Source organism: Plodia interpunctella, chromosome 23, assembly GCF_027563975.2.
Source record: "Plodia interpunctella isolate USDA-ARS_2022_Savannah chromosome 23, ilPloInte3.2, whole genome shotgun sequence".
In the NCBI taxonomy this organism is placed as follows: Eukaryota; Metazoa; Arthropoda; class Insecta; order Lepidoptera; family Pyralidae; genus Plodia; species Plodia interpunctella.
Window position 1 is genome coordinate 2,719,165 of NC_071316.1, and position 22,656 is coordinate 2,741,820.

A 22,656-nucleotide genomic window follows, 5' to 3' on the forward strand; every position below is an offset into this window, starting at 1 on the left:
ACAATTGAATTATGTAAATTAATCAGAACGTAGGAGGATTAAACGGATGAGTGGTAAAAGAAGTGTTGACAAATGTTGACGAAAATAATATTCGTGCGATCAAGTTACAATTTATTAATGGGATAAGTTTAACGAATGGATAGATTTCTTTTTATTTTATACGCGAAACACTTCACATATTTACAAAATTATGACTGGACTTGACTAAATTTTTACCACGGTTTATGTGATTTTTCCTTCAAGATATAGTTTGTACACCTAACTAAATACTTAACAAGCGATATCTTAAAATTTGCCATTTCATGTCATGTATCAGATTATATGATCAAGACTTACGTATCTTGATATAGTATACATATAATCTGTTGTTGTTACAATCACAAGATCCGAAATCTTTTGAAAAGACGCATGATTGCTCAGACGCCGTATCTTCATTCACTACCATTATTTAGCTCAGCTATGTAATTTGAAAAATTCTCAAAGCGGATTCAGCTTCCGAAGCGACTAACGAATAGTACAGTGCGTTTTTCACCAGTGACGTCATAGAACAGGGAAAGAACAGAAGTATTGCTTTTTGTAAACATAGAATTTTAAAACTCGAATGTCTCTAAATGGTTCTTGGACCTTTGCGTCCTGGCAGTTTATTCACTATTGCTGACGTCAATTTAAAAAGTGTTCTTTTTTCGAACGTCCTTCCAGCGAGTTTTATATTGTAATGGTTGTAAATTCGTTGTGATGTACCATTTGTTTGCGCATTTGGGCCGAAATTTGCCTCAGCATTATAATTAAGTAGGTATGCTGTTTTTGCGTGGGACTTTTTCAATTATGTCATCAATGAATTGAGAAGTATAATTTCTCTCCTATCCTTTGTTTTGACTGTGACGTCATGACGCAATTTGTAACACCCCTGCCAGAGGGGTGTGGAGGGGGTGACTTCAAAGGACTGCCGACAAAGCTCCAAATAAGATGAAAAAATAACGACAACGGCCAGGGAAATCGAGGTCTTCGGAATTTTTTGCATTTTTCGCCTCTCGAATACGTTGCCTTTTTCACGGATGAAATCTCTTTACTGAATTCCAAAAGAGATGGAAGTACTAGTACTACTTGCAAAGCGGGCATTTTTGTAAAATAATAGGCCACCATTTTTGTAAAATAAAGACACAAACTGTGTTATGGTATAGTAACTATACTACTATATTTAAGAACAAATAGTCATATACATACGTATATCTTACGGCTAAACCCGTGCTGCACTTCAGGGTATAAATAAATAAACATCCAAGACCCAGGTAAATTAAAAAAAGATCATTTTCTATCCTAACCCGACCGATATCAGTCCTCCATACATTTCATATTGGCCCAGCCGTTTGATCGTGAAGAAGTAACAAACTCACTCACAAACTTTCGCCTTTATAATATACTAGCGACCCGTCCCTGCTTCGCTTAGGTAAAACCATAATAAATTACCCACCTCAACCTTTCTCAGGAATCAAACTATATATAAATAAACCCACATCAAAATCCGTTGCGTTGTTTTAAAGATTGAAACATACATAGGGACAGATAAAGCGACTTTGTTTTATACTATGTAGTGATATACCTAAATAAAAGAAAGCTAAGTGTCTGACTCACGTGATTAGCAAGTAATCAGGTCACTCTCAACCTTGCACGTCATGCGAGGATTAACTGATAACAGTGATAGCGGGTAATCCGCGCTATCGAGTGTCGATAAGCGTTGCTGTCATTACATACTGTCGTTTTAACCGACTTTATTCTAGGGGTTTTTAGCTTCAAAAGAAACCTAAATCTGATGTTTGTGTAAATCTCCTTCTCTTCTTACGAGTTTTCCCGGTTGCCGGAGCCGTTGAGTGTCGGTGCCCACGGTCCTGTTTGTGTAAATCAGACACAATCTTAATGTACTCCGAATCAATCGATTCAAACTGATTTCCAAAAATAAAGCCTTAGTTTCACCAGTCAACGTTAATGTAACTTTAACCCGTACGCCACCACGGATTAGATAAAATGGCGAACTTTGAGCGCAGGTTAAAGTTAACGTCTAAGTTGACTGGAACTGAAAACTTTTAACATTCTCATTAGCATTGGCAATTGCAGCCAATGCTAATGAGAATGTTAAAAGTTATCCAACCAAGATCTTTAGTCAACCGCAAAATCGTAAAAACGACATCCATAATGCAATACTAAGACAACTGTTAATACTATGACAACAGTTACCACTATTATCTATGGTTCGCATAAATCTTTGCAATTATCAAATTCTCACATTCATCTGCATAAACGCATACATACACAGCGGTGTACGCACGCGCGCGGCAAGATCAAAGAGAGGCGACCCCTTTGTGAACGCCGCCGGGCGCGTGCCGTCTTTTTCTTTCCCTCCAAAGTCCCGTAAGAATGTGCAAGTGCGAGTGAGAAGGATAGTAATGATTATATAGCGTTTGCGATGTGAATATTTCACCTCGTTATCGAGTCTTGTTTGTGTTAGATAGTGTTGGGACGCGTGATCGGGTTTTTCTCGATGTCGATCAGTTGCTGCTTTTCTTAGTGACAATGACATAACATGTTGTGAAATTATGAACTCATTTTACTAGTTTCTTGTATCTAGTTCTTATCTAAGGGTGTCCAGCATTTGATAAATAGCTTATTGATTCTACTTCACTTACTGTCTGTGCAATCTTTATGTACCATAAACCTATAACACGAGCTTGCAACTGAATATTTGGTTAAAGAACGTTATTTTATAAATGACGATAAGTATTCTAAAGAGGATTTTCAGTTCTTTAGGTGGAGCGATAGTATGTAAACCAAATTATTCTCATATGTACAAATAGCAATAACAATAAATATGTTAATTGTGTGTTAAACATATTAAAATATCTGTCAGATTGCAAACTTGTTAAAAACAACCTCTTTTGTTAACAGGTTTTCACTCTGGCTGTTTTTCGATAAACTAAACAGTTTATAGATAAAATTATATCGACATTGCCCCAACACTATTCGAGCTAGTAGAGCACAGCCCCCAGTAGGCAAGACAGGATTCTGACGATATCGACGCCAGTAATTAAAATAGACTTATTGCGTTTGGATCTATACCTACTAGCTCGAACTAGGGATGGCACAAAAGGGTTAACATGCGAAGAATGTTTTCCGTAATTTTGGTTCGATGTATTTATCATAGTACCTACTTGTATATAAATAAATAAATAAATATTAGGACAAATCACACAGATTGAGCTAGCCCCAAAGTAAGTTCGAGACTTGTGTTATGGGATACTAACTCAACGATACTATATTTTATAACAAAAACATACATAGATAAACATCCAAGTCCCAGGCCAATCAGAAAAATATAATTTTCCATCATGACCGGGGATCGAACCCGGGACCTCTCGGTTCAGGGGTAAGCACTTCACCACCGCGCCACCGAGGTCGTGACTATATATATAAAGTGACTTGTATATACTTATATAAAATATCTTCCAAATATCTCTAAAACAAGATCAACAACAATGTTCCATCATTTCCACTTTAGTAATTGTTAACCACTGTTAATGACAGCTCGTGTTCTTTTTATAAAAAATAATAATAATAAAACTATAATCAATCGACTCCAATCAATTTATTTCATACTAGCTGCGCCCGGGGCTTCGCTCCCGTGGGAATTTCGAGATAAAAAGTAGCCTATGTTTTATTCCAGGTTATATTCTATCCGTGTATCAAATTTCATGGTATACATATGTATGTATGTACATACTTCCTCATTAATATTAGTAGGATAAATAAATTATGATTAAATTGGTTGAATGTTAAAAATATTTAATTATTTTTATGTTGACAGCCCTAAGCGTGTGGGACGACTCCGCTTTTTTTCACCGGAATGGGAAAATTATAGCTCACATGGTCCGATGGGCCGTGACTCACTGACCGGAGAGATTTATAAGATTACCGGGTTCGAATCCCGGTTCGGACCATTAAATATGTGTGAAGTTGTTAATGACATTGTGTTGTTAATCATTATTTTACATTTGATGAGGTATTCGTATTTTTTTGTTTTAACAGATATTTATTTAAAGCATCTTATGAGTGTGTATAGGAATTAAGGACCAAAACCACATTATGACATCAGAATAAGATTAGATAATGTCAGGAACAATGTATTGTTTTCCGATTTTACATTCAAAAAAGGTGCATAAACTAAATTAAAATCAAATAAAAATGTGAAAAAAAATTAGATACAATCCAACTTATCCATACAATGTAAACATTGGTAATCTATCTCAACTCTCTCGCCAAGTGTACATAGCTCCAGTAACAATTTAAAACCCTACGCATAAGAAAAGAAAAATGAAACAGATAAACAAGCAACCGTACTAACGTACAGAGAAACGCATTAACCTGTATTAACCGTGCAATGACAGGGTGAGACCTTTTCGACCCGCGCCGTCCGTTCCGCCCCCCACCCCGCGCGCCCCGTTAATATTTTACAGGAAAATGACAACGTCTACCCCGCACCGCGCATTAGTTTTTCCTTTTGATGTTCACTCATGTCTGAAGGCAATATAATTTTGTTTATTCCCATTTTAACTAGGCGATTTTTGTATTCGAATTTCGTATTTTGGCCCGTTGTTTCGCCAGTTTTCTTTTGGCTGCTGTAATTTTGTTTTGTGGATTTTTCTTGCTTTGTATATGTATAGAGTGTTTTTTAGCGTATTGTAAAAATATTAAATGCGAGTAATTGCTGAATGCTTATTCGTTTTCATATTCAAATGCTCTTTGATGTAGGAAAAAGAACACTTCAGAATAATATATTATAATAACAAAAATACATAATCGTAACCCGTAGCATAAGGTCGCGGGTGCGGTAGAGCCGAGGGCGGGTTTTCGCTAAACAATTCATACATTTATGTTGCCTTTGATGTGCCGCCGCGGGCGCCGTCACTTGCAGGGTTAACCCGCCACCTGTTCGTTACACGGGAAAATTGAGTGCGCACAAAAATATTAAAGCGAATTTTCGAATTTCGCTGCTGCTAAATAGTAGGATTTGAGATTAGGTTTATTCTGTTTCAATTTATTAAAATCTTGTATTCAGTGGGGTTTATTTTAACACCACGTCCAATTAGTTATTTAGAACTCTTACATTGTATTCAATGGTTATAAGACATTTGAGAAAAACAATTATGTCATAAACCAATTTAAAGAATAGCCACCAAATTCTTCTCTTTTCAACCAAACCAACCAAATTCTAAAAACACCACAAAACCTAAATATGTAATGAACTACAATGCTACTCCTTGACGTCATTTACGTAGAAATACATTTCACAATATTAAAAAGTCTAATTACATTGTCATAGAAAAGGCTTAACCCTTTAATCTGGCTAAATTAAAATCAATTTCCTGTACATGAAAAACGCGCCCCATCGTCCACGACAACCAGCATTTAACCCTTTGACGTGTCGCGGGGTCTAATTGGCCCCTTGTTTATTAAATGGTGTCTCGACACTATTTGTCACGATACGTGGTTCCCATAGGTGTATTCTGTAAAAAAATCTGCTAATTTGTGATTCAATTTTTTAAAATTATTTAGCTTACAAAAATGAACAATTTGGACGATGAGCATGCTACATTCATTTGACAATAGTTCTTGTTATTTACGTTTAGAATCATTCAAAATTCTTTATTCAACTCAAAATTATTTACATAACTCGGTAGAATTGACCATCGTAAGGATTACTTAATCGCCCAAAATGTAGGAGAACTGTTTCATTACTGACAGACAGACAGCGGGAAGCGACTTTGTTTTATACTATATTATGTTGAATATATTGTGGCCATCCATCAATAATTATATGTAAGAATTTGTTTTACACATAAAACTGACTAAAATCACGTATTTGTGTGAATTGATCAATTGCGTTAAACGTATTTCCAACTTTATAAACTAGTCATTTTTTGTCTCACTATTGGAAAAATACTTCCTCGATTACTTCAAAATATCTTAACCGTAATCGGCAAAAATTAAAAAAAGTCGTCATTTCTTAATCTGTTTGTTGAATTAATTATTCATGGAAAGGGTTTTTACAGAATACACCTCCCACGATATTAAATGTCTTTCAATCATACAGCGATTACACTAATAAGCCTATTGTAAAAGGTCTTTTATTAATTATAATTATATTATTATTCTAAGGACTTTACTTGATAAACTATTCTAGGAATATTTAATGGTTTTATATCGTCCACTTGTAGGTTTGATAATATATTGTTAAATTGTTCAATACATAAAGGACCTGTTTCATGATATATCATATTGTAATCCGACAGATAAACTAACTGCTAGATAAATCCTCCTGAAGTGATCGGCCAGTCAAACTTATCCTAAGACTTGTGGACACAATTTTGACGCTATCTATTCGCATGCGTGAAATATTGATAGTTTAAAAAACATATATGAATTAATTAATAAAATTAAATCAAAAAGTATAAAATCATTTGTTCCACCAATCGAATCACCTCCCTGGGATACAACCCACGGAGGTGATTGAATTAAAAATTCAAACATTAAAATGTTACAAGAAATCAATATATATAAGAAACTCTTCCTTTATTGACTGAGTGATTGACTGACAGACAACGTACTGCCGAAACTACTGGGCGTAGGAAGCTGAAATTTGGCATGTAGGCTCCCTGGGTAGTGTAGGGAAGCACTGAGAAAGGATTTCCGGAAATTCCCACCGGTAATGTATTTTTACTCACATAGGAAGTGAGGCAAAAGTTAGTTATTTATAAATAACTAACTTTTACCCCACTTCACTGCTTTAAATAAATTTTAATTATTTTAATAAGAAGGCCAATAACTTAATTAAAATAACAAAAGTGCATATATTTCTAATTAAAGATTCATCTTCTAGCTCTGTCTACGAAGTAGAAGGGAATATAGACGTGAAACTGTGCAGTCTAAGAAAGTGAATAAAATAAATGACGGCGCTGTCTCCTGTTGGCAACACCATCATCCAATCTTGATTACTTGTGATTGCAATAGCAAAAAAATTTAGTTATTTAGAAATCAAAAAATCATTCTTCTCTTTCTTGACAGACTGTCTCTTCGCAAATGGTTTAAACTTTTAATGTTAGCTATTTCTGAATAGATATAGGCTTTGATTTAGATCTAAAGTCATTTGTCCAGTCCGCCATTTATAGAAAATCGTTTATACAGAATCATGGAAAGCGTGTACTTAAATTATATTCTTATGGTAAACTAGGACAGATTAGCACACATCTAGAACTTAACGAGTTACTGACACACAGACGTCGCATATGTCCTAACTGGAATGACAATAAAATCAGTAATAGTATATGGTACTCTTAGTACTGCTATAGAAAACCCTACTTTAATGCAACGGCGTTAAGTTCAAAAGGCAATAAAGCCCATTTTTACGACCATCGAAGACGCGGACTAATTTGAAACGTGCAAAATAAATTAATACAGACTAAATTTACTCGTCAAAATTATTTTAATTAATATATTGCGTTTTCAACCTTATTGTGCGGATTTAAGGTTTGTTTTTGCTTGTTTAACTGGTGTAAGTGCATGCTATAAAATTGCAGTTATTCGATGCATGCGCATCCCAAATGTTTTGCAAAGAGAAAGCGAGAAATAAGAACTTGATGACACTCCTCACTTAAGACCAGTAATAAAATTGAGACGGCGTGTGAGGAAGCTGTATACAAAATACTCCTGATAAAATGGATGAAACAAACGTGTTATCTAAAATAACGGGTTATCTTGTCATAACATGCTTGTGTGAGTAAGAAGACGCCAGGGTTGGCGCCATATTCGCGTTCGGGAGCGTATATAAATAAATAAATATATTAGGACAAATCACACAGATTGAGATAGCCCCAAAGTAAGTTCGCGACTTGTGTTATGGGATACTAACTCAACGATACTTGTATAACAAATACATATTATAACAAATATATAACAAATAACAATAACAAATATATATTTTATAACAAATACATATATAGATAAAATCCAAGACCCGGGCCAATCAGAAAAAGATCATTTTCCATCATGACCCGAGCGGGGATCGAACCCGGGACCTCTCGGTTCAATGGCAAGAACTTTACCACTGCGCCACCGAGGTTTAATTTTTCCTTACGTTTTTAAACATTCATTGATTTTAAATTAAATAATTTTCTTAACGCGAAAACGGTTACTTGAAAAACACATTTTTCATTCATTAAATCTAAGCAAGGTACGTAGATTCGCAACGAATGCTGAATGAATCCTTTAGCTTTTCAATAAAAGAAATATTTTCTTTTATCTGTCCTACGCCATGCGTCTTAATGTTTTTGCCTCTGAAGGAAAATATGTTTAATTGTAAATCCAGTACAATACAGTCAGCTAAATTATGGGTTAAAAATTATAGCATTTTGCGATAGAAGGAATGAATTGAATTTAATTTACAAGCTTATTTTTGTGTTTTTTTCTTGTTACATAATACTTGATTTAAAGTATCCGGATATGATACTAAATTGCGCTGTTGTTTATTGAGTTTTAAGGTTATTTTATGGCTAAGTTTTATGTCATTTTGTAGTAGTTAGTAAATATGTAAATTGATATTTAAGGGAATAGGAAGAAATCACTTTAATTCTTTCGAGTTTTCACAAGTAACTTTCGCGTAGGAATTTTTTTTAGGTCAAATAATTTTTTTTTATTAGTTACAAATATATCAGCGAATCATGTGTACGCAAGTTTTTTAAATTCATAATGTTGCCGTCAGCTACGCCCGCGGTAGCATATGTTTTACCTCGGGACATTAACTATATCTATACCCAATTTCATTAAAATCGACTTAGCGTTTTAGCCGTGAAAGTGTGATAGGCACACATACAGAATAGTTTGGTTCTTTAACAATTTGCATATTTACTCTATTTCATAAAACAAATAATTATAAAATAAAAAAAAAGCGTTGATACTAGCGCCACCGAAACAGAAACAAATATATTAATACAAGATATATATTAATTGGACTGTACATGAGTCACAGTGACTCAGTGGTTAAAAAGCATGCGATAGCAGATTGTGATTGATGCGACAGAAAAAGGTTCCATTTCAGATTGATGACAGCCAAAAATAGCATTCTAATTATTACAATAAATTGCACATACATGTGATACGAAACCACATTTATATATATGTTATATATATTTTAAACAAGTCTTTTCTATTTTTGAGAACAGCGGGACAGTCCCGTCTAACGTAAAGCAAGCGGGACGTATATCTGTAACACACATGAAAAGAAAGTATCAAAAAATATATAAATTAATTAAAACTAAAACCGGGACTTTTAATAGAAAAAAAATGAGCATCTAGGGTACAGACGGACCACTCGGCTTTTGGGGGTACGGTAATACCCCGACTAGTGTTACAAAATCCGGTCTAGATCTGATTTTCGGTGAATAGCCCGGATTTCAATCGAGACCCGATTTTTAGTCATGCCAATAAATAATAGGCGCCACACGCACGAATCGTAGCAGTATTAAATTAAGCGTAGCGCACGTCATCTAACATGTGAAGAATCTTACAATCAAATATCTACTAAGGTTACTCTTGCCAGTGGACAAAAATATAAGTACTAACAAAAATGTATTGTAATGTACAAATAATGTTAAAATTAATAAATAATAATTATTATTTTTTTATTCCAATAAAAATTCATTTATTTCGTGAACATAGGTAGTACAGTAGATGGTATACAAGAGCGGTTTATAATCTAAGTGAGACTTATTTTCGGTCAAAGATCGGTATTTTTAAGAAATCGGATTTTTTTTTCTATTTCGATTTAAGCCCCTGTAACCTACACGACCAACGAAGCAAGGGCACCATAAAGTAAAATCGACTTATTAAAATAAAATAAAAAATATGGCTATCAAGTGAAGTACTTATTAGAAAAGTCCTGTAATATTTCCCAAAATTCCCATTGCAGTAATCTGCATCAAATTGCAATAAACATACGAATCACATAAAAGCGGGTAGTTTAATTTAACCGAATTAACTGCTTATTACTTTACGATTACTGAACGACCGGGTTTCTCTAAGCCAATGCAATTATCCTTATTTCATTTCAAATGGTCTTTATCAACTACTTCTATGGTACTTAGTGATTAAAATATATTTTATTTATTTCCAGGATTAGGAGCAGAAATTGCTACTTCATTATAATCATTACCATTGTCTATACGTACTATATTGTCGTACTTAAGAAATTATAGTGAAACAGATAATAATAATAATAATAATAATAATCATCTTTATTTCAGACCATCAAAACAGTCCATAAATATTAGTAACAATTTATACTTACTTGCTATGTTAGTAATAAATACAAAATAAACAAATTTTTATTTTGCCACAATTTGGCGTCCTGTGATGCACAGTTTTACCCATGACATCAGCAAGGGCGAGTCATACCGGTTGGAAATGGTTTTCAGGATGGTGTTTGTACTGCTGCGAACTCTCTTGAGCATAGAGGCAGCTCTTTTTCTCATGATTGCAAAGAAATCATCAGTATGCGCCTGAGCAAACATATCTGATGCACTACACCTGCGAGACAGCCCAAACATCATCCTAAAGCCATTATTGTATTGGACTCGCAGGTCGCTAATGGCCCGCTGCGTATAGTTAGCCCATAGGCTGCACGTGTAAAACACCTGACAGTAAGCTTTAAACAATGACGCTTTAACCTGCTGGCTACATCGTGCAAACCTACGTGCCAACATATTACACCGGACCGCCAGCGCCCTGCGCTCCCTTTCAATGTCGGCTTGATCCCTAAGACGGTCGTCGACAATATGCCCTAAGTACTTAAACGAGTACACCCGTTTTAGGCATTGTCCGTTCAACTTGATATCAGGCACAGAGACTGGGCACCTACCGCCGGCCGCCTTAAAGACCATAAACTCGCTTTTATTAATATTATATAGCAAACCGTGCTGCCGTGCATATTGCTCACATAAACCAAGCAGTTCCCGTAGCGCCCTGACAGTTGGACTAAGCAAAACCATATCATCAGCATAGCTGATATTGTTAATACTGATATCATCAATTCTGCAACCGATATGTCTGTTGCTGAGTCCAACTATCAGGTCATTAATATAGAGGTTGAACAACTTGGGTGAGGTGATTCCCCCCTGCCTGACCCCACAATTCAGACCATAGGACACAGATAGCTGGTTGGCCCATCTGACATTGTTAGATTGGTTCTGATACCAATACTGAAAAATACCCAACAACTCCGCAGGGATATTTCTTTCCCTGAGCTTCTCCCAGAGAATGTCATAAGACACAAGGTCAAATGCTCGTGAGAAGTCTAGAAAACAAGCATAGATAGGTGTATGTCGCTGTGTATAATAGTGTGCAGTATTCTTCAGTACCAGGATAGCACTCTCAGTGGACAGATTAGAACGAAAACCAAACTGGGCATCATGTAAGTTCAAGTAGCTTTCCAATTCAATATCCATCAAACTATCCAATACCTTTGCAATAATTGTTGCTAACGAAATGGGCCGGTAATTATTTTTGTCAGTTACATCCCCAGTTTTATTTTTAATGACTGGTACCACAATAGTTTTTAATGAGGCTGTCGGGCAGGTAAGAATGACCAAAACACAAGGAGAAAAACATAGCCAATACTCTATTGAGGTGAAGGCCAGCATGCTGCAAGTGTTCTATGGAGAGCCCATCATGACCAGGGGACTTTCCCCGAGTCATTTTTTTAATGACATCATCTACCTGTTTAGCTGAAAAACGAATTTGATCAGAGTCACAACAGGTCCCATTATCAACCACCTTGCTAGACAAACCAAGTGGTGACTGGACTTGGAAGTGCCGGACAAACATATCGGCGATAGTACTAGGCTCGTTGGCATCACCCACAGTCACGGGAAGACTGGGTCTAATATCAAGTTTATTACAGAAAGTATTTAAAATAATTTTAATGATGCTCCATGGTCATTACATCCTTTTATATCCACTTACTATATATCATACAATATTTTCATATACTCGTATTTTATCATAATATTCAATACAACAATCGCATTAATATCGAATTTTTTATATAATGAAGTGGGCAAACTAGCCTGCTGCTTGTCTGATGGTAAGCAAACACCGCAGCCCAGGAACATATAAAAAATCCGCCTTTCAGTCTCACACCAGTCAATATTAAAATGTGCGCATATTACTCCCCTATATTCTGTCCTATATTATATCTGTACGCATATATATATACAAGTCCTTGTAAATATCGCCCAGCTATTCCAATTTGCTGGGCCGTAGCACGTCAAAAACATAATTGGAATGCCCTTACCCATCTCTATGGTGCTATATGGAAATACTAGATGTGACTTAAAGAGTGGTAACATATTATAAACATTGATTTGGAGATTTTTGTCGACAATAGTTACAATCGATCGAGTTACGTAAGCGGAAAGGTCGAAAAAAAATGTCATCTTTATTTTGCACGTTTCTTCTGTAAAGATTTAAAAATACGATATAAATATAACATAGCCAATAAATACTTCTTGTTTGCGTAATAAAATATTATTTTCTTACTTCACTTATGTGAGCCACGACCGCAGCACTTGAAACTGTTGCTGATGAAATGATAATGAATAATAAACTATTGACGTAATATTATATTAACCTGTCATCAATAAAAGATCATGATCCCTTCCAGTAAAATTGCTTCATATGAACACAGCCTCTGAAAAAGGTCAACAACCCCGTTCCAGGGTGCCTCCCCAATATCCCCAGATTTGAATATCACCCTCCCGAATTTTCGGATTAGATTTTCTTGTGACGCGCCACTTTGCTTGTTCCTGTATTTGCGACTATTCCTGTGGCATTTGCTGAGTTTGACGGTAGTCGTTTATTGAGTAGACAAGGCCTTGTGCCTTGGACGAAAAATAGTTTTAACCAGCAATGGAGAAAATGTATATGGTAGATCTGGCTTATTGAAATCACTATTGTAGTTTGAAACGATTATTTTTTCTTCAAAAAATATAAATGGTTTGTTAACGGGGTCGTTTATGTATGTATATGTTCGGTTCAAATTTTCCTGTTTAACAAAATAAGTAAACGGTAAATATATTTAAGTACTGAACCATCACCGAATTTACCAAGTTAACCTATTGAATATTTTTTCAATAATTTTTCATCCACGTCATTAATTCTCATAATAAAACCAAATCTATTGAGAATATTCACTGACCAATAATAATTACTTCGAAAATTCAATATAATCTCATGCAAAGCATCATTTATATTTGATATAGACTTTCGCTCGTTAAGAAGTTCCGGCGGCGCTCGCATCCGGCTCGAAGGACCAATCCCGGAAATGGGTAAGAAATGGCGCAGAAATCGGAATCGACAGAGCGAGGATAGTTGGGAATTTTATTGCGTTGCGTTGCGTTTTCATATATGACATATTAATTTATTAAAATGTGTTAGAAGTAATTTTTTTCATATATATTATTACAATTTGTATTTAAAAAAAAATCTAGTACTATGCATTATCTAATGGCGTTTGCGAAAGATTGCTAAAATGTTCTATGAAAAGTAAAAAAAAAACCGTCTCATTTCTTTTCCGCATCGAGAAGAAAGTCTTACAAAGTGAAAAGAAACAAAAGATGCAAGATTTCAAAGTTCAAAAGGTAGTCACGACTGAGCGACTGCATTTAAAAGAGGCGCAGCTGAAACTAGACCAAAACTTTCAAGGTCGGAATACGCTGCACACTTGCAAACACCACCCCTGCACTCACACCACTACACACGAACCCCTACACATGGTTGTCATGGCAACGCAGCATCCTATTTCCACGCCCACTGCTCCGGGGGCGAACTCTCAAGATATTACGCCCTACTTCGTCCGTATTGGTGAACTAAAGGGGTGTAGGAGGTAGATGGTGTGCGTGCATTTACGCTGCGTCCCGGATTCTGCCAATTTCATTTTCGTCAGAATTTCCGCAGACTCACAGGATATACATGCAAAAATATACACGATCGGCCGGTGAATGCGGAGCTCTCGAATCGCAACATTCACTGGCCGGCTCGTTAACAAACCCATTCAATTTTGAAGTATTAGTCGATTGAGGCAACAGTTCTCGCGTCCTGACGTCGCGAGTTCCAATTAGCGACTGGGGCCTGTCGGTTGTCGCTCGAGTGCCAGTGACGTCACGCGCCGCTTTCATGCGGTTTCAATAACTACCCTCTCGAGCGATTCCTTCAATGGCTGGCCACTCGACGCCCACCTTCATTAGTATAGGAACCTTCTCAATGTGCACGTTGAGCTGAAAAGGCGAATCTACTAATTTAAAAAATAGAAGTTTTAACGAGTCAACTTGTTTAGCTAATAACTGCGTTCCTGCTACTTTTAATGGCGGCTATCTAATTGCGTGATTTAATTTTTGAATTATTACGCCCTGTCAGTAGAACAAAGCCCGTCGAGCGTCTTTTGTTTTTCGCTGGTCGCACCATAGACAAATCTTATTATGGAAATATTTTCAAATTAAGAACGCGCTGCTCCCGCATTATGCGTCTCGACTCTCGGCTGCCAGCATTGTCTATGCATTCTTTTTGTTCGTCCTCGCATGTCGAGGTTTTTCGACCACCGTTTCGGTTATTTTTTCTTTTTGTTTTTTAGCTGTCCCGAGCGTGAATGGAGGGCTTTTGTTTGTGCGTGTTTTATTATTAATTAGTGAGGCTCCTTTGTCTGTGGTAATTATTGTCTTAATAAGTAGTTCCTCGTCGAAATATGGACGAGTGCTGAAGGGATAGTCAGCCTTTTTTACTTTTTAAATTGTCCGGAATGATGCGGGACTATGAACTGGTTTTGAGAGGTTCCACTGTCCTTTGTCTGTGCTCTCCGAAATATTTCTATTCAAATGAATTGCAGTCACATTCTAACTTAAATCATGAAGTCACGCTTTCAGAACTGTTTGTAAAAAGTAAAGTGTTCAAAATAAAATCGGACTAATTAAGACTGTTAATTTTGTCAATTTACACAAAAAAAATGTAACATACCTTCAGAGCGAAAGGGACAAAAGACGAAGACGTCATTAGCAAGTGAATTGAGGGGCGAATAAATTTCGCCCGCGCGCCCAATTACGCAAACCGGCGCTGTAGGGCCATTCTCAACTCACTTCCGCTCTAGTGCCACCTCTAATTAAACGGGATTTTTACACTATTATGAATAAACTGACACTTTTTATTCGTTTTTCGCTTCTAGGATTTTAAAGTGACGATGTTGTTTGACAACTGAGATGTTAGATGGTAATACACAGAATGATAAATATCATACCAAATGTCCACTCCTTCCGAAAACAACTCCATCCACATTTAGTTATGGTAAATTTTCCGACAGAGATGACGCAATCCACGCGACGACGTGTAGTGGCCAATAATTTATTGATGTCGGCATATGATGATTGTCACCGCGCTATTTGGTGGTCCTGGGTTCGATTTTCAGCGCGGGTTTGTACCTGTGATCACAAATATTTGTCTGCGGTTCTGGGTGTATTGTGTCCGTTTCTATGTTTGTGTCCATCAGATCATACAAGCTTAGTGTGGGCCGTTGAGTGTTGTTAATTTATTATTTATCTGCAAATATATAGAATGTCAAAATCAAAATCAAAATAAAATCATTTATTCAGAAATTAGTCCTTCACAGGCACTTTTTCACGTCATATTCTAAATTAAATGATGTTTACCAAAGCTACAAACTACTAGCATTTCGGAACGACCACTGCTGAGAAGAAATGCCGAAAGAAACTCATTCAAACAGTGTTGGTCCCTATTATGCCAGAAGGGCTTACCATTTTTTAAATATAAATTTATGTATAATTTTTTATCAGTAATATAACATGTAAGTACACAATAAAGTACATGGTAAACCATTAGGACGACGAAATGGGCGATATCGGACATACTTATCGACTTAGTTGTACACAAAATAACTTAGTTGTTGCTTGTTAGACAAAGAAACTCTACAACCGTGCAAATCTAAAATCTACCACTTATAGATTACAAGCTCGTTGACGTTCAAGTCCATACATCATGTCACACATCATACAAGTTTAATAGTTGTCTTATAATGTCGGGATATACACAAGTCTCAGATAATTTATTGTTTTTTCATGACCCGTTTTGAAGTTGCTTTGGCTTGACCATAACATTGCATGAAATAAGATGGTTTTCTAAAAAAAAAAAAACAATTGTCATTTTAAGAAACAAAGAAAATTGTTAATTTTTGTATTAAAAAAATACATTAAAATAATGGTTTAGGTTGAGTTAGGAATGTACTAGTTTGGGACGAGCAAGGAAATGGAATGAGACGTGATAGTTTGAATAAAAATTTTACATAAAATAAGTTACATTATAGTTGTAGAAAGTCATAGTTCTATGATTTAGTTTTATGACTATACCACTATTATAAGTAAGCAGACAAGTGTCAACGTGCCCTGCATAGACCACTATGACGAGAAGATTGCAGGTTATATTTGCAATGGATTTGTACAACTTGATGTAGTGTCTACTGTACTACAATCTTGAACCACAGGCAATCGCTGACCTATAGAACAATTGGCAGACCAAAAGATTTTAAGAATATTTTATTTATATGTATGTTAGTCTGTAAGGTATTTATAATATGGGCCACTGGCATTTGTATTAGGTTTTTTATACTGTACTTATGCTATTACCTGAAATAAAATTATTTAATTATTATTAAAAGTTTAAACCAATTCTTTTTGTTGCAGACGAGCAAAATGGGATTGCCCGCGGGAGGTGGACTCTCCCTCTTCTGTCCGGGGGGAGACCTGGGCCAGCCGCCACCAGCTCATATGGGCATCCCGCCCCCCTACCAGCTCGACTCCAAACTTGGTAAGATTCTAGATGAAAGTTCATCTATACAATAGAAGAAATTCAAGAAGAATACTATGTAAATACTTATTTAAACAAAACAGTAAGAATACTTATGTAAATCCTGTCAGTATTTTTGGAGATTTCGCTCGATAGATATATGTATATAATAATACTAGTGTTATAACTGTGGAGTTATTTTTCTGAGGAAGAGAATGAAACAGTGCACTTCGTACATCTTTTTTTTTTGTTTGACTATTGTTAATGTTAGTCTTGTTTTTAGCTGCGGGGTTGGCACGGACCCCAATGTACCCCTTCCCAGGGGGTACGTACCCCTACCCCATGCTCAGTCCAGAGATGTCACAGGTTGCTGCTTCGTGGTGAGTCATGTAGCCTCATTTATAACTAACTGCCCTATGCTCCAAATTCATTTCAAAATGGTGAATTTCATAAATTCAACTATCGAATCAATAATAACATTACTCCTCTTACTCAGCGGCCTCAAAAAGAATCTTGGTCTCCGATTTTTCAATTTTGCGGTATGGTTCGCCAAGCAAATAACAGCCGAATCTTAATTTTTATTTAACGTTCCTGGACGTCGCAGCCGTGGTTGAAACCAGAAACTCACGAGGACTATCAGATTCATATTTATTGTCTAGATTTATTAAATGTAGTTATTAGATCCCACTTATGACGAATGACAGATGTGGTTGGAAACAGAATGGTAGCCCAGAAGTGGGATGGTAGGATCTAAAAGCTACATATTTCTAGATATAAAATCTATATCTCTGTTGCAGGCATACTCCAAGCATGTACCCCATATCTTCGGCAGCGAGCAGTTTCCGCAGTCCGTACCCCACCTCGCTGCCCATACCAAGTTCTAGTCTATCAAGGTAAGACATGTTTTTTCGCGATATAAGGCCAGAAGGTATAATCTATATTTGTACCAAATTTCATCATAGTATAGTTTATACAAATAAAACAAATAAAAACTGGAAAGGAAAGAAACAATAATACCAATCTTTTCTTATCAAAATATGTATGGATGTATGGATTAAATGAACTTATAATCTTGTCAAGTTTGGAGTCGAGGTGGTGAGAGCGTTAAGGCCTACCTAGCCGCACGCCCTGTGACTACACTGTACAAAGGAAAACTATAATACTTTCTAATATAACCCTTCAGTATAGTCAAGATTTTTTTTATTTTTCTCTAATATAAAAAATACATTGTTAAAATTTGGATGGTGGCAATATGCGCTTATATAAGTATAGCATTTTAAACACGTGACATTTTAAAATAGAAGGATAATGTTGTTATTTTTTTCTATTATAGTAAGACTGCAAGGTGTTCGCAATGCGACCTTGTAAAACAGTTTGGATTATCTTTGCCCACAGTGAATTGTACCGGTTTTCCCCAACGCTGGGCGGCGGGCTGGGCCTCGGGCTCGGTCCCGCGCTTGTCCCTCCGCCCTCCTCAAAAGCAGACCTCGATTCACACCACTCTCGGTACGCGAGGTAAGTCACAAATTTAATATCGTCATTAAGGCCCGTGCACACCGAATGCGTATGCAGCACGTTTCCCAGAATTCTCACTTGTGCAGTCGATGCTGTATACAGAAGAAAAATGAAGCCAAATAGGCTGAGGTGGCTACTTGGCTTTAGAAATCTCGACTATTGGCCGAGTTGGACACAATATTGGTCAAAAACAGTTGTGATTGTACACATATTCTACTAGTCTTTAGTAGTCCACTACTGAACTACTGTACTTTCTTACAGAAAACTAAAAATTCCGATTCCCTACTCATGAGTAATATTTACTCACAAAGCCTGCATTCATTAATGACAAAACTCACAAAGACTTTCAATATTTCGCGCGCAAAAAATATTAATTCACGCTCAATATTCAAGCTAATAATCATCCGATATAGAGAGCACGTGCTGCAAATAAAACTACACGTGTAATTTGTCCGTTTAAATTGAAAAGATAATAATGGAGTCGCAAGCGGCTGGATTACAATAACAATATTGTTCCTGCCTACTTACCCTAGCCTTATATGGCGATGCATGAGTACGGATACCGGGGTTGAGAACGTGCATCATAAATTCAATTCCATGCGGGAGATTCCAATTTTTGTCAAAGCCGGATTTTATAATTTAAACATATCTTTTCACATCTTGATTTTATTTATAAATCTATCCTATCAAATATATTCAATTCAATAATTCAGTTAGACATTAAATTTAATAATATTAATATTATTACGAATTGGTTTATAAACTCCATGTTAGATGTTTATTTAACATGCTAAAAGTTACATCGTAAATCCTAAACGGTATTTTTGTAATTTATTGAGCGATAAATAAATAAAAGTTATTTATTTTCTATTTTCGGATTATTTGCATGACTAGAACTTACATAACTAAAAAATATATCCAATTATAATTTTTTTACACAAAGTACATAACACATCAATGTAGCTGTCTGAAAAACGTTATAAATCTCACACGTCAAATACGGCTTTTCAGGAATCTGATTGCGATGTTTTTTCTGTCTGTAAGTACTCTCTGCAGTTTATTCACTCGTTCTCATTGTGCGATAGTATCGCCGTACTATTACTAACCGTGCCAACCCCCTACGATCAGTTACAGATAACACTGAAGGGCGTTTGACAGATGCATTCCAAATGTCACGCTAATAGCTAACGTTCCGTTTTTACAAGTACTACAATTATTTTGATAGTCGCTTTAAGGAAAAATGGAGTTTAATTAATATAATTAATTGTTAAAATTAACAAGGATTTTTACAGTTGAAAAGTAAATAAATCAATTATTTATGTTTAATTCATCATTTAAGGTGCATAATTTGTTTAGTGATTCGGAAGCTATGATTTTTTCGCTTTTCGAAATTCGAAAACAATGTTGCTTAATAAAATATTTACTTACCTACATCCTTATTTTGTCTTGTGAAAAATCGATAAATTATAATTCAAATTTTAAAAAAGCAGCACCGCTATCCCTGCTTTCCAATTTTCGTCGTGGCTCCCATTCCACACGTCAACCAACTCGTCAACTTTACCTTATAAGCTGTTGTAATATTATATCCTCGTCTCGCTGACGACCACATCAGTCAAAAAATATTGAAACTTTATAAGGTAGTACCGTTTATCTTTACTTATTCAGTGGCTTTTTATCCTTAACTTGATATTTTTGATGGTGTAAATTTTTGTTTGTAAAAACATTTTATATTATAGATTTATTGATGAGATTTACAAACACTTTTGATTGTCGACATCTCATTTGTTATGTAATGTATAGATTCACTAGCTGTTGCCCGAAGCTTCCTTCGCGGTAGCCTATGTATGACGTCAGTTTATTAACTATATCTATTCCAAATTTCAACAAAATCGGCCTAACGGTTTAGCCGTGAAATCGTAACAGCCTTTCGCACGTATAATAGATTTAGGCGATTGTATACAGTGTGCTTTATTGAAGTAATTGATTACTAAAAGCTAAGTATACTTTAGTTTAAGTAGCTTTTGCTAAGTGTTTATAAGATGTCGGCACTCGACACCTACAACTACACCCAGGTATACCGTGTAAATAACATAAGCGGAGAAATTTAATTATGATGATAAACGAGACTGCCTTAACGGGACGTACCGTCAGCAGCGATTCACAGATAAAAAATATTTTATGTGACACATTTTATGTTACGTGTTAAACGAGAATTAAAATCGTATGCAAATTACACACGTTTAAATTAAACGCTTTCAATTCGAACTCGTAAAGTAAAATATTGATATTATTGTTGGGGAAAAGGAGTAATATTTTGTTAGTGTGAGTGTTTCGTGTAATTTTTTACATTATTAATTTAATTTTTTCTCTTGAATTGTCTATGAACGATTTATTGCTTTTAGTTTTTTTTTAGTTTTCTATGAATACCATTTGATATTTGTACTTATTGTACTAAATCATTATATGCTGTGCAGATTTTTATGATATTTGTCAAAACATTTCATGTTCACTTCCTAAAAATGTATGTTAATGTGACAATTTCAATAAGAAATATATTAAATATGAACAGCGTTTAATTTAAACAATTTATCGTTTTGAACCGACCTCGTAAAACATGTGTTAATCTGGAAAAAATTGTTCAAAAACACGTGTCTTCCATTGATAGGCCTGTATTTCGAATAGATTATATGCGCGCTAAACAATACGTAGTCATTTATTAAATAAATGGACACTATTTTCAACAAAATTAATATTAAACAGGCATATTTTAATATTTAAAAGAAATTCCTTGTAAATCGTTTCATAAATCTTGTTAGTTTTAAAGTGCTATAGAAATTCGATATTTTTAATTGACAGTAAAGTTATTTATTATTAGCCTAAAAAATAAAATAGAAAATGGCGTCCAGCAGCGTTGATATGATTTAATCAAAGCGAATGTAGAAATTTGAATATATTTTATTACGTACTAAAAATCAATTTTAAAATAAAGGCGTATCAAATATCTCCTAGTTGTTATAATGTTCTCGAAACTACTGGTTTTTATTATAACTGCCGTTTTTTAATTCATTCTATTTTTGAATTTTGAAACACTTTTAAAATTTTTGAAGGGGAACAATTTTTATGAGCATCAAATTCACCTATGTGCATTAAAAACTAAATATCATAGTATAGCAGTCAGTCAGTACATCAACTTGACGATATTTCATTGTCGCGAGCGCATTGAAATGCCCCTGGCGACAAGGGTTGCCATGTAACGACTACATATTTAAAATTAAATTCCCAAATCCTACAAACTTTTTGATATATGTATTACGGAGTGCTTAAACAATAAAAAGTAAAATTGAATAATGTCATTTTTTGGTGATATTTAACGTTTACCTAATTTTGTTTTGTTTTTTATTTTCTGCCTTACCTGGACCCTGGATGCCATTGAAACAACGAAGTATTATGACGAATGCAGGCTTCACGCGGCTCTCCAGTGATTTTATAAAAATGTCAGTAACTTTCAATTATTTGCACAGTCTAAAAAGTTTTTCGGCCACGCTTGTTGTTATTAAAATGACGTTGAATAAACCTATTGAAGATTTTGTAATATAAACCAGCTCAGTCGTAGCCCTACATATTTTAATCCCGTCTGTTCCAATAGTGCACACCTAATGAATTTTAAACCACGCCTTAACCAACTCCCGGCGACTTTACCCATTTTTAAACCAAAGGAAGTCGTATATTTGACTTAGTCTCATTTCTCCGAACTAATTTACCGAATAAAAATCTATCGGATTCATCAACCTGACTCGTAGCATAGCTAGTGGACGACATGGTATTTATTAGTGCTATTTTCATTTTCCTCTGTAGGAAGTCGTTACTCACGTTCTTTTGTTTTTTAATGGTCATAGATTCGGTTATTTTGAATTTGGATCTCCTGAATAGTCTTTTTAATGTTCGAACGTGACATTCTAAATGATTTTTATTGGCTATGGTGAGATTTATTTAGAATACTATTTGAATTTAGAACAAGATTTGAATTAGTATGTTTTATTCTTTGTTTCCAAACATTAATGTTTTAAGGTTTTTTGTATATATTAATGTTTTCGGCCAAGCCACAACTGTTGAAAATGTATCAAACACTTTATATCGTTCGTTTGAAATACAACAGTCATTATTGAACACCGAAATCCATTCATTACATCTCAACTA

At 35.2% G+C, this 22,656-nt stretch overlaps 1 protein-coding gene across 4 annotated transcripts in view; it reads left to right on the forward strand.

Annotated features, from left to right (window-relative positions):
- pan (pangolin) overlaps window positions 1–22,656 on the forward strand; it is a 125,079-nt gene that overhangs the window by 92,406 nt on the left and 10,017 nt on the right. For all 4 annotated transcript variants that reach the window (XM_053762698.2, XM_053762697.2, XM_053762696.2 and 1 more), the window contains exons 5-8: window positions 16,842–16,965; window positions 17,228–17,324; window positions 17,742–17,837; window positions 18,340–18,459. In XM_053762698.2, coding sequence (XP_053618673.1) covers window positions 16,842–16,965; window positions 17,228–17,324; window positions 17,742–17,837; window positions 18,340–18,459 — 437 coding nt within the window. The remainder of the gene's footprint in view (window positions 1–16,841; window positions 16,966–17,227; window positions 17,325–17,741; window positions 17,838–18,339; window positions 18,460–22,656) is intronic.